Below are 19,880 nucleotides of genomic sequence, written 5' to 3' on the forward strand. Positions count from 1 at the left end.
TGAGATGTATTTGCTCATTTGAGATAGATATTGAAGAACATCCAAAGATTCTACTTCCTGACCAAGCTATGTCTGAAAGACTTCAGTGAAATTATGTTTCACCAATCCATTGGAGTTCTTTAAGAAGGATGTTGAACATAAAGTAGAACTGGTGAGTGCACTGTACTTAAATTTCCAGAAGCTTATTTGATAAAGAGCCACATCAACAAAAGGTGTTGCAAAATGCAATTTGTAACAAGAACCTATTGGAACAGATGGAATATTGGTTAGCTATTGGGAAGCAGAGAGTAGACATTTTTCAGATTGGCAAGATGAATAGTGAATCGCAAGAATCCATACAGCAAACTCAACTGCTCATAACATATATGACTTGGATGAAATCAAAAGGCACGGTTGCCAAATTTGCAAATGGCACAAAAGTAGGAAAGTACATAGTGAAGAGAACATAAATAGGCTACAAAAAGAAACAAATAGGTTAAGTGAGTGGAAAAACATCTTGCAAATGGAATATAAAGTGGAAAAATGTGCAACTGTATGTGTTTTTGGGAAGATGTAGTGATGTACATGGTGGAAGATTACAGAGCTCAAGATGGCAAAGGAACCGGAGTGTTCTCATGCATGAATCAAATAACATTAGTATATGGGTAGAACAACTAAGCAAGAAAACTAATAGAATGTAATAGAATTAAATACAAAAGGGGGGGGGAAAGAGAGTTATGCTTCAATTATACAGGGCACTGTTGAGTCCCATTAAAAGCAGGAACAGAAGTAGCCCACTGAATCTGCTCTGCCATTCAATAAGACCTTGGCTGAGCTTAAAATTGTGAGCTCCACTTTCCTGGCTTTCCTCCATACATAAATACCCTAACACTAACTAAAAAAAATTTCATCTGTCTTAAATGAGCAATCCCTAACTCTGAGCTTATGCCCTCCGGTCCTAGGCTCTGCCATAAAGGGAAAATATTTTACTGGATTTATCCTGTCAAGTCCCTTTAAGGATTTTGTAGAATCTTTAAGAATTACTCCTGTTCCTTTTATATAACATATAATTTTCCTCAAGTCTGTTGTGTGGCACTGTATAAAACACCTCTGGAAATTCACATTCACCACATCAATAGCATTATGCTCTTCCAGCGTGTTACATCTTCAAAAAACTCCAGCATGTTAATTAAACATTATTTTCCCTTTCACAAATCTGTGCTGATTCTTCCTAATAAACCTATCATTTTCCACATGACAACTAATTCTAACCTGAATAATTGATTTTTGAATTTTAACTAAAGTTATACTAACTGGTCGGTAATTGTTGGGATTATCCTTACAACATTTCTTGAACAAAGCTGTAATGTTTGTAATTCTCCACTCTTGTGACACTTCTCTTGAGGCAAGGGAAGACTGAAAGATTATGGCCAATGCTTCCACAATTTCTAATTTCAGTTCCTTCAAAATCCTTAGAAGCATCTTGTTCTTTAAGTGCCAAAAAACTATCCAAGACTTCTACCTTCTTAATTTTGAACACCTTTACGATCAGCTTTCTCTTCTGTCCCTATGACCTGGGCAGCATCCTCCTCTTTTGTCAAGACAGATACAAAACATTCTTTAAGACCTCAGCTACGCCTCATGCCTCCGTGTGTAAATTCCCTTTTTGGTCTCTGATCAGCCCTATCCCTCCTCTAACCATTTTCTTAAGTGTTTGTATGCTTAAATAAGATTGGGATTTTCTTTTATATTAGCTACGAGTCTTTTCTTATTTGTTTTTTCAGCTCCCTCTTCAACTTTTGACATCCCTGTTGAATCTCAATTGCATTTTCTGCTTTACATCTGTCATAACATCAATTTCTACTTCCTTCATCATCCAGGGAACTCTGGATTTGTTTGTTCTGTCTTTGCCATTTGAGGGAAAATACCTTGAATGTATCCAAACCACCTGCTCGTTGAAGATGGCCCGTTGTTCAGTTACTGTCTTTCCCACCAACCTTTCATGCCAACCAATCCGGCTCAGCTCTGTTCTAGTCCCTGTGAAATCAGCCCTCTGCCAACTAACTTTTCATACTCCAGACTGTTTCATGTTATTCTCTGCCACTATCCTGAACCTTATCATACAATGACCACTGTCTCCAAAATGTTCCCTTATTGATATTTGATCCATTTGACCAATCTCATGTCCAAGGATCTGGTCCAGCAATGAATCTTTATTTGTTGGACTGTACACATACTGCTGTAGGAAACCTTCCTGAAAGCCATCTAGGAACACTTACTCTTTGCTGCCTATTAGGGTAATTGAAGTGCCACATTGTAACAACTCTACAATGCTGACATTTCACTGTGATTTCCCTGCAGATTTGTTCCTCAACATCCTTCCCACCATTTGGTGATTTATAGACTACACTAATGATAGTGCCTTTAATGTTCCTTACTTGTAGGCAAACTAACTCTGTCCTTAAACCCCTCTGAGACATCCTCTTTCTCCAAAACTGCATTCTTAACTAATACTGCCACCCCTCCACCTTTCCTCTTTCCTGAATAACTTACACCTATGAATATTTAACAGCTAGTCTTGCCCTTTCTTGAGCCAGGTCTCCGATATGGCCATAACATCATCTTTTCACATAGCAAACAGTATCTTCAAATCCCCAACATTATTTCCTATACTCAGAGGATTGACACGCACACACATTAACTCTGTTTTGGACTTCATTTCTTTGGTAATGGGAATGTGCTGACTTCATCTAGTAACTTGTTATTCTGTGCAAGTGCCAGCAGCATCCAGCTAAAATATTTTGCAAACCAAGATATTCTCCTTGACCACTTTCTCTTTGTTCCCACACCCCTGGTAAGTTAACTTCAAGTTCGTCACTAACTTCGCTAGCAAATCACTCAAGGAACTCTGCCCCAATCTGTTCAGATGCAACCTGAAAGTTTGTACAGGTGCTATCTTTCCTAGAGTTAGTCCCGAGAATCTAAAGCACTGCCTCCTGCACCAGTCTTTCCAACTATGCCATGTTGATGTTGTACAGGACTTTGGTGAGGTTACTTTTGGAGTACTGTGTACAGTTATGGTTGCTATAGGAAGGATGTTATTAAATTGGACAGGGTTCAGATAAGATTTACCAAGATCAGGCTGTAAGTGTGCTTGCTGAGCTGGTCGATTTGTTCTCAGATGTTTCGTCACCATGGTAGGTAACATTACCAGTGAGCCTCCGATGAAGCACTAGTGTTCTGTCCCACTTACTATTTGTGTGTCTTGTTCTGTTGTGGCGGGTAATATAACTTCCGATTCTTTTTCTGAGCAAGCAAACTTACAACCTGATCCACAACCTGAGCTACAAATCTTCTCCAAAACTGCATTTACCAGGATGTTGCCAGGACTGGAGGGTTTGAGTTATAAGCAGAGTCAGAAAGTCACACAGCACAGAAACAGACCCTCCAAGCCAACGCATCCATGCTGACCAAGTTTCCTAAACTGAACGAGTCCTATTGTCTGCATTTGGGCCATATCCCTCTAAATCTTTCCTATTACCTGTACTTTGCAAGGGTAAGTGTCACAAAACATCTCTGTCACCTCACCCTCTCAGATCAATCATTCACAGCACAGTAGCTCAGTGGTTAGCACTGCTACCTCACAGCACCAGGGTCCCAGGTTTGATTCCAGCCTCGGGCAACTGTCTGTGTGGAGTTTGCACATTCTCCCTGTGTCAGCGTGGGTTTCCTCCGAGTGCTCTGGTTTCCTCGTGCAGGCCAGGTGAATTGGCCATGATAAATTGCCCATAGTGTTAGGTGCATTAGTCAGAGGGAAATGGGTCTGGGTGAGTTAATCTTCTGAGGGTCGGTGCGGGCTGGTTGGACCGAAGGGCCTGCTTCCACACTGTAGGGAATCTAATCTAATCTATACAAACCACCATCTATGTGAAAAAGAGGTCTCTTTTAAATCTCTTGCCTCTCACCTTAAAGATGTGCCAGGCAAAAGTGAGGACTGCAGATACTGGAGATTAGAGTTGAGAATGTGGTGCTGGAAAAGCACAGCAGGCCAGGCGTCCCCTAGTTTTGGTTATTCACCTTATCTATGCCCCTCATAATTTTATAAACTTCTATAAAGTCACCCTCGCTTCACTGAAAAAGTCCCAGCCTATCCAATATGTGGAATGAACTGCCAGAGGGTACAGTTAATACATTTAAAAATCATTTGAAAAGTACATCAGGAAGGCTTAGAGGGAATGGGCTAAATGCAGGCAAATGGAACTAGTTTAGTTTTGAAAATTTGGTCAGCATGGACAAATTGAGTGGAAGAGTCTATTTCCATGCTGTATAACTCTATGCCTCTATGCATTATCTACCTTATCCTTTTTCTGTATCGACTTGAACATGGCAATGGGAGTAATCCAGAAATTACTACATTTGAGTTCCTGCTTGCTCACTTTCGACCTAGCTCCCTAAACTCCGAATGCAGCACCACATCTCTCTTTCTAGCCAAGTAATTGGTACCGATGTAGACCACAATCTCTCACCGCTCACCCTCCTCCAAAAGAATGTTCTGGAGCCGCTCTAATCCTACATTCCTAATCCGACCATCATACAGTCATCGTCACAGAGGTGTATAGCACGGTAACAGACCCTTCAGTCCAACTCATCTATGCCGACCAGACATCATAAAATAATCTAGTACCATTTGTCAGCACTTGGCCCATAACCCTCACAACCTTTCCTATTTATATACCCATCCAGATGCCTTCTAAATCGTGTAATTGTACCAGCTTCCACCACTTCCTCTGGCAGCTCATTCCTTACACACACCACCCTCTGCATGAAGAAGTCTCTTTTAAATCTTTTTTCTCTCACTCTGAACCTATGCCCTCTAGTTTTGGACTCCCCTTCCCCAGGGAAAAGACCTTGTCTATTTACCCTATCCATGCTCATGATCTTATAAACCTCTATGAGGTCACCCCTCAGCCTCCGATGCTCCAGGGAAAACAGCCCCAAGCCTAACAGTCTCTCCCTATAGCTCAAATCCTCCAACTCTGGCAACATCCTTGAAAATCTTTTCTGATCCCTTTCAAGTTTCACAGCATCCTTCTGTTAGGAGGGAGACCAGATTTGCACACAATATTCCAAATATGGCCTAACCAATCAAACAGGAAAGTGCTATCCAAGAGTGATGTTGACACCTACCTGCTCCCCTAATTAATGAAGTTTTATCAGTATCGCTCATCCTTTCCTCGTCCTCCCTTCCTGGACAGCTGGGCCACTCATGATGCTGGAAGCCTGGCTCTGAATGCACTCCCTTGAGGGACAGAAGCTTCATCAGTTTCCAAAATGGAAAACCAATTTGTGAACAGAACCCCCATGGGGACTCCTGCACCACTTGTTTGCTTCTCTTGGACTGCCTAGCAGTCATCAATTCTTTCCTTCCCACAGTCCCTGAAGCTATGGTGTGACCACCTCTGTAATGCCCTCAATCTCTCCTGATTTACTCTTTGTCCTACAGCATATCTCTTGCTAAGCTAGGCATGTGTCTGCTGAGGTTTAAAAAAGTAAGAAGTGTCTTGACTGAAAAGTGTAAGATGCTGGAGAGGTCCTGACAAGGTAATGTTGAGAAAATGCTTCTTTCAATGGGAGCATGGGAGAACTCAGGGCCACAGTTCAAAATCAGGGATCGCCCAAAGAAACAGAAAGGAGACAAAACCTTTTTATCCCCCACAGGGCCATGAGTGTTTGGAACCCCTGAAAGCAGAGTTACTGAATATTGTTAAATCAGAGGCAGATGGAATCTTATCAAGCAGGATGAGTGAAATATTGTCAGAGGTAGATAGGAACGCAGATCTGAGGTTACATTCAGAATAACAATGCTTTTATTAAATAGCAGAGCAGGCTCAAGGGGCTAAATGGCCTACTACTGCTCCTTGTTCATATGTGCATAGGTTACGTGTAAAGATGGGTGTGAATGTGAATAAAGTATTTTAAAAATAAGACCATGAATTGCAATTACAAATGGTATTTCCCTTTCCCCAATGGAGGTTATGAAATCACTTTACATTTAATATTGGTGAGAAAAATTAGGCTTTGAAAGATTTTGGAAAATTGATTTATTTCATGTTGTGCATAAATACCAGGAACAGCTTCTTAAAGCAAAGTTGCTAGAAATTCATAATGGACATTGGAGCTTTTTCAAACAAGGCTTTGTATAAATCACATAAGTTCTTGCTTTACTGTAGACCCCTATGGAGACTGTTCTGAAAAATGACTGTTTTGGAAGGTGCTTGTTTTATCTGATTTAGTTGTTGGAAAGCTCGGTAAGAACAAGCTGTGCTGGAAGAAAAGCTTGCTAAGCAAAAGCCAAGTTGGAAATGCTTACTAAGAGCAAGCTGCTCAACTCATCTCATTCATCAGTTACAGAAAGCTCACTTATTGGATTAAAAGTAGAATCTTTTTTTTTGCAAGTGACTGAACAACATTGAGAACATGTATTTTCTGAGCAAACCGTGTTTAGAAGGCTTCAGAGAAAATTGTGGGAGATTAGTGATGTGCCAACTTGTGCCAAAGCAACAGATTTGGATATTCTGCATTTTATCCTTTCACATTCAAGAAAATCCATTGGCCAACGTACTTTGTTCAAACTGAATGCCAACCTTTGCAGAGAAGTCTGTTTTAATCTCTAGTTCCATGATGAGCACGATTAAGTTACTTACTCCTATACTGCTCTGAACAATCACCTTTTCTAGGAAAGATTATACCTGCATCTGCCTTCAGTCAGGTTTCTTTCAAACTGAAACCAAAAGGTTTTTTTAACTAAATTAAAATTAAAAAAAACTCATTCTGAATTTTGCTAATGGCTTAGCTTTTTTCTCTCTCCTGTCATAAACTGTAAAATCTAAGTATTAACAAAGTCCTATCAACTCTCCAGGGGTCTCTGCAGTCATCTGTTCACTGATAGATATTTACTGACTTAAAAGTAATGTTTACAGAAAGGCTGACTTAGATATTTTTAATCCCCTTCATGAAAACTGGCCAACAGCTATGTCTTTGGTTTGAAATCTACACTTTAAAATTCAATCAATATTAATACAGAAAAATCACCTACCTTTAAAGACCGGGTTGACCCATGGAATAGTGGGACTAGAGCAATGACTTAATCCAGCCTTGGTTGTAACACCACTCACTGAACCTATTTATGATCCTTTGTCAACTCTCTGCTTGCTTCATAATTTGCTTTCCTGGCTATCTTTGTTCCATCATCAAATTTGTCAAGTTCTGCTCATTTGTTTTGAGTATTAGAGTAGCTGCAGCTCCATGAAGTTTAATGAAACATGAACACTAAACAGTTAGCAGTTTTATTACACTTTTAACTTACCTTTGGATCTTCAGGAAAGATGTTATCCACCAGGCGTTTGTAACGTGGACGAAAAGCGCTGCAACAGCCACATACTCCTGTAGAAATATAAATGTTCTAATTACTTACAATTACATATTAATAATCACTAATAACTAACTCTGCAAGGGAAAGGCACCAGAACTGAGTCATAGCAGACATAAGGTATACAGGAAACCAAGAACACTAAGCAGCAAGAGTACAATTTTTAAAAATGGTGTAAACAGAACAGGAACTAGCTGGATGGAAAAAAAAAAGCAAAGCAGTCCATTGTGTTGGAATGCATGCTTACGCAAAGAAAGTTATAAATAAGGCTTACAAGTTACAGGTCTAAGTTGGCAAATGAATTTACAAAATAATGGCCATAAAGTACCATACTTAAATACTGACTGAAACAAACTTTTCATGGTTCTAATGTAATAATAAAGACAGGGAAGAGAAAAAGACAAGCAGGGTGGAGAGGAACCTGATAAACACTTGTCACCTTGCTGCACCAGTACAATTCTACAGAGGAACAGCATACTAAGGGTTGGCATATTTCTAACTCAGTGAGGAACGAAGCAGTATTGAATTTAGTATTATGCATGTTGAACTGAATGCCGTTCAGTGTGTTTCCAACTGGGAGTGTAACAGTGATTGGAGAATGGCATTGACTATCAAAACAAATCAATCTTGGTCAACCTTCACAAATCTTTGGTTAGGTCTCTGCTGCAATACTGTATAACTCTGGGCACCACACTTCAGGAAAATGTTTAGATTTTGGACAGAGTAAACAATTACCAAGTTGAGAGCAGATATAAGGGATTTCAGTTATTTTAAGGCTTTAGAAAAACTGGGATTGTTCTTCACCAAGCAGACAAGGGGAGGCCTAATGCAGGTATTCAAAATCAAGAGGGTTTAATCGAACAATAATGGCAAAACAATTTGTTCTGGCAATCTATCAGGAAATAAAGACCACAGATTTGAAATAACTGGCTCAGGAGCTCCAAGAGAAATGAGAATATTTTTGTACCGTTAAGGTTTGGAATGCAAGATATGAGTAAGTTGCTGGATACAAAATGCAGGAATCTGCAAAAGCAAGTGGACATGTACTTAAAGTGGGCTAATTGTTGTATGCAAAGTGCTATAGTGTGGAACTAAATTGGTCAGTTCTTTCCAAGGCCATCATTTGGTCTATCATGTGAAAAAGGATGACAGGCCAAATGACACCCTTCTAAGTCATAAGATTAAGATTCTAACACAGCTATGTCAACGTTTAGCCAGGAAAAGACAATTCCGGAAGAGATCCCTGATAAAATGAGCAAACATGAAAATAAAACCCCAAGTATAAAATATTTTATTAATACCTTTGAAATACAATGTCCATAAATAGAATAAGACAGTAATGGTTTGTGATGTACTGCTTAGGGAAGTATCCTTTGCTTATCCAGATCACAGGGAAACTGAATTTTGAGATGCAACTTGCAAAGGTGAGGAATTGAAATTGAGTTATTCAAAATCTACTGGAGCAATTAATTTATCTGACCCATCTAATATAGAAGAAGAATTCAAGAGAGATACACTGATTACACAGCTGTTGGCATGGCTGGATCATACAAATATACTGCAGCATGAAGCAAAATGCAGATATTTTAGATGAAGCAACATAAAGAAAGCACAAACATATGAGGGATCATTCAGAAGGAAGGCTATGCAGGGAAAATCACACAACACCAGGTTATAGTCCAACAGGTTTAATTGGAAGCACACTAGCTTTCGGAGCGACGCTCCTTCACAATCACCTGATGAAGGAGTGTCGCTCCGAAAGCTCATGTGCTTCCAATTAAACCTGTTGGACTATAACATGGTATTGTGTGATTTTTAACTTTATGCAGGGAAACATCTACTTGAGAAATTCAAGCACTGTCATTCACGAGTTCTCATCTCCAACATCCCAGTATTATCGAGGCACACATAGGGTATGACAACAAAGATAGTCATTCACTTTTTAGCCCTTTGAAAGAGTTGTCCAACTTAGTTGCAGATGTTAAGACGCAACATAAGATTTTGCAATTCTTTATTACAGCCTTCCTTCAAAATCAATTCAGAATTGAGCAGGACATTAAAGAGAACATTAGAATCCAAAGTGCACAAAAATATAACATGATGGTACAGTACTCACTGTAGAATCAAACCAATCAACTTTTTTAGTCTGAGATAGCCCCCTTTGGTGCATAATCATTTAATTAATTTGCATAATACATGAGAAGATAATTAGACACTGTTTGCCTGAATACTTCGAACAGTAAAAGAACATTCAAATTTCATCAAAATGATAGCCCTTGCTGAAATCAAAAAGTTTATGATGTAACATACGATTTTAAAAATAAGAAGGAATACACAGATTATGATTAATTAAGAGTACTGAACACAGCAATAACTGCACTGTGCTTTGCAGATAACATCTGCAGTGTATTGGTAATAGTCTTTTCACTATACACTCGCTATGTCAATCACAAAGCACAGCAAAAGCACCATTGCATTTTATTAATAGATGAATTTTTACCAATCAGCACTGAACCATATTTATTCATTTTATTAATATCTTAATCATGTGTTCTAGAATAATTGGAGCTCAATAATGGAAGGACTACAGAGGGTAAATATTTAAATAAACCATATAAAAGGTTTGGAACAATCTTTATAGACATTCTGCAGAATAGCAATAAACTTCTTTTTCCAGAATACTTATCAAAATCCTGCTTTAAATGGAGAAATCAGACAAATGAAATTGCAAATTACACTGAGTGCATTAGTAAAATTCTTTAACACTTACCGATTCAGTTATGGATGATTTTCATTATTAAAGCATATAGGCTAAGCCAGCAAACCATTTAAAGGTGGTTAATGAATTTGACATTGATAAAGCTGAAAGTATGGCTGAGATGTGTTTTTATCTTCCAGAATTGCTGAAAGACAGACAGACAACAACCACCTACAGCTCACCACATTGTAGCAGAAGCTTTTCTTAATATTAAAAATAGGTTTCTACCATCCATTTCATATTCCTAATTCACAAACTAAATTCAGTGTCAAAAAAAATGCATAGACCAAATGAGCAATTTTTTACAAAATTAAAATGGAAGAGCAAATAAACTGAACCAGTTGCCCTTAGGACCATATCTTTATACTGGAGTATATTAACATAGCAGAATTATGAGAAAATTAAAATCCCCACATTCCCTCCATTTTTGCATTTTTGTTAGGGGTGGGGGGTGCGGGGGGAGATCGATGAGGATAGTCACAGGAAGAGAAACAATATTTTTCACCATTCATTAGCAACCACAACTGCCTTGCAGCTCAAATGTTATCATTCATATGTCTCTTTCATCCCTTCATCCTTTCTCATTTACTACTGCATTACAGTAAACCAAAAAAAAGGAATAAAAACAGATAATCCCGAGGAAATTGTGTGTTAATCAGCAGCATCTCAGATTGTTCTGATCTAGCTGAAAATGATCATGAAAGCGACTTCAAAGCAGGATGAAGACACATGGTGAATGAATACAATTTAAGTGATATGATTACACAAGAGAGAGTTGAATAAATAAATGTGCTAAAAGTAGACTGTTATGTAAGTTTATATATGCATTCAACTGTTAAATTGTATGGAAACACAACTTAAGCACTCGACTACCCAGTAATAAATTCCTTACTGGTGGAACTAACTACAATAAACATACAATAATAAACAGAAACCATAAATTCATCATGCATTATTATTCAGTCGTCTATTGGGTGAAAGCTGTTAAATCTATAATGCATTAGGTGTGCATTTTCCTGTAATAGATATGAGAATAACACCCACAGCAAGACATGTCAAGACATACACAAATAAAGACACAGATACAAGGCATCTTCCTTGGTGCACTAAATCAAAGGCACTACATTCTATTGCTACAACAAAAATAACACACTCAACCATAACGGTGTTATAGTTGAGAATTACTTTTCGAAGTAATTATTGTTAGCTTGCAAATGCCTCAACTAACTATCCATCGTCAAAAATTAAATATAGTAGCCATTTGAACAGGACAAAAATCTACAAAAAGACTAAATTTGATACTTTTTCCTTACTTACCATTCATGTAAAAAGAGGGAGCATTGTAGGATCTAGTAATGGAAAATGAACTAGGACGGTTATGAGATACACGGGGGCAGTCCTCAGAAGTGATCACAACATGAAGTTAAGATTGCAAAGAGTACAAGATAAAGAGCAACGCAATTAGAAAAAAAAAAGCTGGTAAAGAGGGCTGGATCTGAATGCAAAGAAAGTAAACCAAAATATTTTATTCAAAAGAAATAGATCAGCAGTGGGAAATATGTAGTTTAAATGTCAAGAATATCCAAGAGGAAAAAGTACCCTGCAAACTAGCCAGTAAGGCTACACTATGGATATTTAAAGAAATCAAAAGTGCAAACTTGAAGCTGAAGGGAAGGTATATAATAAATAAATACAAAAGGCAACAAAAGGAAAAGGTAGCAAAAGGGAATACAAAAAGCTAAGGCAAGAGATTGAAAACAATTAGTAAGACAAACATAAACTCCAATAACAGCCGAACATGGAATATGCAAATGGTATTCTACATGGACAAATATTAAAAAGGTTAGGAATATGACATCTAAAAAATAGATGTGATAAATTTACAATTCAAAACAGCAAAATGGCAAACATATCAATCAATATTTTGCATCACCATTTACGAGGGAGACCAAAATGATGGAGTTGACATTAGAATAAAATACAAGATATTTAGAATAGATAGGACTTTATTAATACACTATTTAACCTTAAAAGAATAAACACTATCCCTCGAAGGCTTTTGTGGCGCAGTGTTGGAATCCCTACCTTTGTGCCATGAGGCCTGGGTTCAAGATCCCCACATTTCAGAAGTTTTTAATAACTGAGCAGGTTGATTAGGAAATAAGTTAAGACCTTCGCCTTGGAAAGGGCTCTTGTGGCAGTGGTAATGTCGCTAGCTCTAGTCTAGGAGACTCGGGTTCAAGGCTGACCTGCTCCACAGGTGTGCTATAACACCTCTGAAAAGGTTGATTAGAAAGTATAAACTTGGCGGACAACATATTAAACATTAGGGAAGAGATAGCCTTACATGAAAATACAAGAAAAATTGAACTAGAAACTAAGAATGAGAGTAGTTATCTCATTTTTTCAAAAGGGAAATCATGCTTGACTAATGTTGAATTCTTTGAAGTAGATAAACAAAGGGCATACAAGGGTAATTAACATGGTGAAAGTGAGGACTGCAGATGCTGGAGATTAGAGTTGAGAGTGTGATGCTGGAAAAGCACAGCAGGTCAGGCAGCATCTGAGGAGCAGGAAAACCAACGTTTCAGGCCCTTCATTAATATATTATGTTAGGCATGTTAGAGCTCCCAAAAACAACTTTCATTAATGATTGTAGCCTCAAGACCAAAGTCAGAACTTTTGAGGTCATGGGCAAGTAGAATGGACCAGCAAATTAACTATAAACTACAATGGAGGAATTGTTAAGGAACTAGGAAAAAGATGAGAAAGATCAAGGATCAATGCAGAAAAGAAAACTTATTGACAATTCACATGAACATTTGGATCTTATTAATCTGAATTACCATTTCAAAACTAGCATAGGACACCAAATTGCATAGCAATGCAGAGGAGGACTACAATAAATTACGGATAGACATTAATTAACTGGCCAAATGGATATGTAATTGGCAAAAGTACTTCAACATAGGTAACAGTGAAATTGTACAGTTTAGTTGAAAGATAAAGGAATCCACACACTCCTTGGAAAATAATGAATTAAAAGGACAGGAGAACCTGAATGTACAAACAAACAATATGTGGAAAGTAACGACGCAGATCAATAAAGGCATTTAAACAAAACACTGGGCATTACCCCTAGATAGAATTGAGAACAACAGAAGTTATGCCAAACCCACAGGGAATCTTGGTTCGAGCACACTCGAAATATTGTGAACTTTCTGATCTCCAGTTAGAGTCACTGGAGTATGTATAAAAAAAGTTTTACTAGAATTCTGTGAGACATAAAGATTATAACTAGCAGGAAAGGATGAACTAGTTGGGGTATCTTCCTCCAGCAAAAAACTAAACGCAAACTTCATAGAAATCTATGATATTATGATATAATAGATATCAACAAGGGTCCAGTGGGAAACATTGTATGTTCCGGAGATATAAATATGCTGCAAAACTAGGGAAATATTAAGTACAAAGTTGGCTTTAAGAATTCACAATGCAATATTTACTGCAACACATTTCCTCAACACAATTTTCATTAGATTTTCTGAAAATCTATCATAACTTCAGTGAAACATCAGCAGAATACAACAAACGGTACAAACAACAATTTTCTCTGGCTTTTCCAAAGTTACATGGGAGATCAAGTTTGCAGAAATTCCACACTGTCATTTAAGGTATACTTAAAATATTTTAGTCCAATGGTTTAAAAGATTTGTATGTAACAGACTTGTATAAATATGTCTCGTACAAATCAGTTCATAGCTTTTTTAAAAGAAAGAGATTGTTGCGAAAGAATGTGCTAGCATCCTATTTTTCAAATATCAAACAATTGCATCTCCCATAGAAATATGGTTTTATTATATAAATCTAGATAAACTACTGTATAAATATAAAGGTACATTGTTCTAACTTACCACAGGAGAGCAAGGGTCTTGGTTCCCACCCAGTGTTAAACCTGTAGACTTGTTCAGGCTCAGCTCTCGGTACCTGAATATACCTTCGCATCCTCTACACTCTGTAGCTTCAGACATAAGACTTAGATTTCACTGCACCTACAGAATTGTATACCCACAGTCAGACAGATGATCTCTGGAGTCTAGTTACAGAAACATTAGATGAGTTTATATCAGATAAATAACTTTCCAATTAACATCTTGTATGGCCATCGACTTGACAAACAGGATATGAAAACTGGGGATACAAGAATGCAAGATACAATGCAGTTTGTGTCATATTTACAACCAGAAACATACTGGTCATGCATCCATTCAGAAAGATGCAAACTGAAATTTTTAAATGAAGAAAGATTCCCCAGCTGAGAGTATATATAAAAAGCATTTAACTGCATGGTCACCAAATGCTGAACTGTTGCTTTTCAAATTGGGAGGTTTTGGGTGGGGGAATTATACAAATCTTGTAGCCTCTACCACCTTAGATACCTACCACCAGCATTGTGCTCTGAACAACCACAGTAAACAATTGGCATTTCATTAATACCATAAAATTGTTCTACGAGTGGCCTATTAGACGAAAAGAAAATTTGGTGGGCCCTCTTGTGGTGCAAATCCCATGAATAAATAAAAATTCTAAGATAACCTTTGTAACTTAAAGGGTCATAGCTATACAGCACAGAAACAGACCATTCGGTCCAACTCCTTCATGCTGACCAACTTTCCCCAAATTAAACTAGTCCCATTTTCCTGTGGTTGGCCCATATCCCTCCAAATGTAGTCTCACCAACATTCTGCACAACTGCAACATGACATCCCAACTCCTGTACTGAATGGTCTGAGCAATGAAGGCAAGCTTATCAAATGCCTTCTTTACCAATGTCTACCTGCGATGCAGTATGTACTGAAGGCAAAAGATTCTCTGTTCCACAACACTCCCCAGGGTCCTAGCATTAACTGTGTAAGCCATGTTTTGTTTGTCCTACCAAAGTACAACACCTTGCATTTATTGAAATTAAACTCCATCTGCTACCCCTCGGCCCAGTGATCAAGTTCCCCTTACGATAACCTTCATCACTGTCCACTATATCAATAATTTTGGCGTCATCTGCAAACATATTAACCATACTTCTTATATTCTCATTCAAATCATTTATATAAATGACAAACGACAGTGAACCCAACACTGATCCCTGTGGAACATCGTTGGTCACAGGCCTCCAGTCCAGAAAGCAATCCTCAACCACCACCCTCGTTCAGGTTTGTGTTTTTTCTTACCAACTTGCCTTGAACACACAAAAGTCAAAGAATCTCAGAATAAGCAGAAATGGATGTCTAACTATGGCTGAGCCACTCAAAAACAAGTGTATGTTCACTCAAGGCAGAACTGCTTCAATTTGAGCCAAAGCAGTTACACACTGCTGTATGATTAGATTACTTACAGTGTGGAAACAGGCCCTTCAGCCCAACAAGTCCACACCGACCTGCCGAAGCGCAACCCACCCATACCCCTACATTTACCTCTTCACCTAACACTACGGGCAATTTAGCATGGCCAATTCACCTAACCTGCACATCTTTGGACTGTGGGAAGAAATCGGGCAGACATGGGGAGAATGTGCAAACTGCATACAGTCAGTCGCCTGAGGCGGGAATTGAACCCAGGTTTCTGGCGCTGTGAGGCAGCATGCTAACCACTTTGCCACTGTGCTGCCCACAATTGGCATAATGCAAAATGTCTTAATTTCACTGGTGCAGAGATTTTACAATATTGGAGTATTTGTACTGCTACAAAATAAAATTGTTCCGAGTAACAAATAGGAAACAGAATTAAAAATGCAACTCAGAATACTTTGTGAAATGGTAATGCTAATTGAATATCATTTTATTTTACAGTTCTGAACAGGAGTCATACTGGACGTGAAACAATTTGTTTCTCTCTCCACAGATTCTGCAAGACCTGCTGAGTTTCTCCAACACTGTTTGGTTCAGATTTGTAGCATCCACATTATTTTGCTTTTGTACAAATTTGTAGAAGCTTGTACAAATTCAAAGCTTTTTTTAAAAAATCACATTTGACTCAACTAGGGACTGCAACTGATTGCAACTAGAAAGGACTATTTTAAATCTCTGAACAAATAGAATGAGTACTGTATAAACAACATGGAAGTGGTCAGTATTGTAGATTCAAAACAAACTACACCAGCTCTGTGCTTGTATTGACAGAAAAAGCAGAACATACAAATTCTTTATTTTAAAATTTAAATAGGCTGAATCAATAAACGTTTCAATTTAATGAACCATGCAGTAGGGAATGCTTCATTTTACACCAGGACACAAAATAAAGCTTTACTCCAAAGCCTGATCATGTTGTTTCTTATACAGAACATCCATTTGATTTGCAGAAGACCTGCAGATTGAGGCAGGTGCTGAGAGGACCTGGCAAAAACATTATGCATTGCTAGGGTTTGTGATGATGACAGAAAATTATTTAAATGCTAACACAGTATATATCTTTGAATACAACAAACGTCTTATAGTGTCTGCAGAAAATGTACTTTTGCATGTCAAATAATTATTCCTCTCAGCATAAAATTAATTATAGTAAATAGTATCCTCCTCCATTAAATGAAGACTTGCAGATTTTCCCAAGGGTCTAATCTTAGTTTACAAAAGAGTTTTGAAACAATTGAAGCTATTGAACAATTCATCCAACAGATGGACAATGAAATGCTGTCCTAGCTGGTGATGGTCACATCCGTGAATGAATTAAAATCCACCAAATTTTATTGAACTATTTTTGAACTATTTTTCTTTTATGCAAATAAAAATTGCTCTTGAATCCTGTTCATTAGCATAGAAGATTTCACTGAAAACAATCACTGACTGGCACCAAGAAGTATAAGCTCTTCAAGAATCCCTCCTGTCATGATCTCACCAGATGTTATTATTTAAAAAGTCAGATCCCAATTAGGAACCTGGCATGACAGTTAAAAACAAGCCAAGTACAATTATGACTCAATTGATCTCTCCTGAAACATTAGCACTCAATGATGCAGATTTTGATTTAACAGCAACATGGAGGTTTACTACAAAAGGAACAAATTTAAAATAGAATAATCCAAACTAGCCACTTGCAATTCAATTCAAACATTTTAGACACCAGCAAAAGTATAATTCCATTAGTTCCAAAACACTCTTCTATAAACTGAAAAGAATCAGAAAACCTTTCTTATAGCAGTCAAAACACCACTCCTGATATAGTTGCCAAAACACCACTGTGTAATATTCAGGCCACAGAGAGATATGCAGCACAGAAACCGACCCTTTGGTCCAACTCATCCATGCAGACCAAATATCCTACAATTAATCTAGTCCCACTTGCTCAGCATTTGTCCCATGTCTCTCTAAACCCTTCCTATTCATATCACCAGAATACTGCCAAAATTGGGAGAGCTGTCTCACAGACAAGTCAAGCAACTAATTAAAGATTGTGGGTTTAAATCCCATTCCTGATATCTTATCACAAAGACCAGAAACTCTAAGATTCTTTAATTGTCATTTCTTTTCTGCTCCTCCATAATATATTCAGCAGATACTGACAAAAGAAAAATAATCTTCATTATGTCAATCATTTTGTGAGGCACATCACAAAAGCAATTGTTATTTTTACAGTTCAGTGAGTTAAAGAGAAAGTCTTCTCCGTTTCAGATCTGGACAGGTCAAGGTCCTTCTCCAAATTTAAGGACAGAGGAGTGTAATAGCACCGTTACTATTTGTGTGCATTTATATAACGCACACACATGCACAGAATAAACTGGTGGAGTCCAGTTGCTTCTCCATTAATCTGCCCCATATTGATATCATACCCTTGAACCAAATGGCTTGCTGGAACATTTCCGAGGGCATTTAAGAGTCAATCCCAGGGGATCCAAGATGGTGGCGACCCAGCAAGTCTGAGTCTACAGTGCTCCTCCCAAGACTTGGGCAAAGTGGGTCACCCACCCCCACCACACTCACCAAATCATTTAAAATAGCTGTTTAATTTAATTAGTTGTTTAGTATTAAATTTAAACAATCTAATCTTTAGTAAAAATGACTAAAGGAAAGGGAGCCCACAGCTCTCAGCAAGCAGGAACCCCTCCCCCACCCTCTCCAGCTGCAGCAGAGGCGTCCGCAGCCGCCCCGGGGAACTTACCTACGGTGGCAAGTCTCGTGGAAATCATCTCCAAACTGGATGCGAAGATCGATGCTTTCATTGAAGAATCCCGTAGCCGATGGGACTCACTCTCAGCCGCGGTGCAAAAGCACGACCGAGACATTAAAGAAATCGAGCGCCGAGTCGGAGGGGCGGAGCTAAAGGCCGCGACCTCCGAAACTACAGCGCAATCGGCCGTGGATCGGGTCCGGACTCTCGAACAGCGAGTCCGGACCTTAGAGAATCATACTGATGACCTCGATAATCGAGGTCGTCGAAAAAATATTCGTTTGCTGGGCCTTCCCGAACAGAAAGAGGAAGGCCAGCTTGCAGCGTTTCTTGAACAGTGGCTGCCACAGCTTTTAAATCTGGAGGCTGGATCAGGCCAGGTAAGTGTAGAATGGGCCTACCGGGTCGCAATATGCGGGCCCAGCTTGAACCAGCAACCCCGCCCGGTCCTGTTCCAGCTGCAGAGCTATAAGGAGAGGCAGATACTCCTAGAAGCTTCTAGAAATCTTGGAAAAAATTCCCAAGCCATGATCTATAAAGGATTCAAGATCATGTTTAGATTACATTACATTACAGTATGGAAACAGGCCCTTCGGCCCAACAAGTCCACACCGACCCGCCGAAGCGCAACCCACCCATACCCCTACATTTACCCCTATACCTAACACTACGGGCAATTTAGCATGGCCAATTCATCTGACCTGCACATCTTTGGACTGTGGGAGGAAACCGGAGCACCCAGAGGAAACCCACGCAGACACGGGGAGAATGTGCAAACTCCACACAGTCAGTCGCCTGAGGCGGGAATTGAACCCGGGTCTCTGGCGCTGTGAGGCAACAGTGCTAACCACTGTTATTCCAGGACTTTTCCCCAGCTCTGGTCCGAAAGAGGAAGGCATTCAATGAGGCGAAGAAGTGTTTAAGGGACTTAAATATTCAGTACTCCTTACGTTACCCAGCGACGCTACGCTTTAACCATGAAGGATCCGTGTATAACTTCGGATCGCCGGAAAAGACTAAGGAATTTTTGGACTCTCTGAGATAAATTGTAAGAGATAATGGATGTTGGTTTGCCTTCCCCCCACTCTGGTTTATATCCCCCCCCCTTTATCTTTTTTCTTACCTTACTGTTTAATATTATCTTGGGGGATGGGGAGAGGGATTTATTTATTTGTTCTCTATTTAACGATTTTCTCCCCTCCTTGGGTTGTTTTTTTTTATTATTCTATGTATGTATGTGGGTATGTATATATATATATGTGTATATATATGTATGTATGTGGGTATATATATGTGTATATATATATATATATATATATATATATATATAATATATATGTGTGTTTTCCCTTGTTATTTTGTATTATTATATTTAATTATTATTTGTTGAGGTTGTAATTTTATAGTTATATATGTTTATACATGGTATTAACATTACCAAATACATCCAGGTGTTGGTATGGGTGGGGGTAGGTTGCTCACTGTTAACTCTAGCTTTGTATTATATCTGAATTCTCCTCATCCTATTGAGGAGTGCCTGGGTCAAGGGTGGGGCAT

The 19,880-nt window shown here is 38.5% G+C and overlaps 1 protein-coding gene across 4 annotated transcripts in view; it reads right to left on the reverse strand.

Moving 5' to 3' along the window:
- Positions 1–19,880, reverse strand: part of efr3a (EFR3 homolog A (S. cerevisiae)) — a 176,493-nt gene that overhangs the window by 128,691 nt on the left and 27,922 nt on the right. For 3 of the 4 annotated variants that reach the window (XM_087986459.1, XM_087986458.1, XM_087986457.1), the window contains exons 3-4: positions 14,081–14,218; positions 7,346–7,422 (exon numbers count right to left, since the gene is read on the reverse strand). In XM_087986459.1, the coding sequence (XP_087842585.1) occupies positions 7,346–7,422; positions 14,081–14,171 (168 nt within the window). In that variant the 5' untranslated portion in view covers positions 14,172–14,218. The remainder of the gene's footprint in view (positions 1–7,345; positions 7,423–14,080; positions 14,219–19,880) is intronic. The other variant, XM_087986460.1, reaches the window with a different exon arrangement.

Source organism: Chiloscyllium plagiosum, unplaced genomic scaffold (genome assembly GCF_037043375.1).
Source record: "Chiloscyllium plagiosum isolate Xiang-an unplaced genomic scaffold, Cpla_swu_hap1 HiC_scaffold_4, whole genome shotgun sequence".
In the NCBI taxonomy this organism is placed as follows: Eukaryota; Metazoa; Chordata; class Chondrichthyes; order Orectolobiformes; family Hemiscylliidae; genus Chiloscyllium; species Chiloscyllium plagiosum.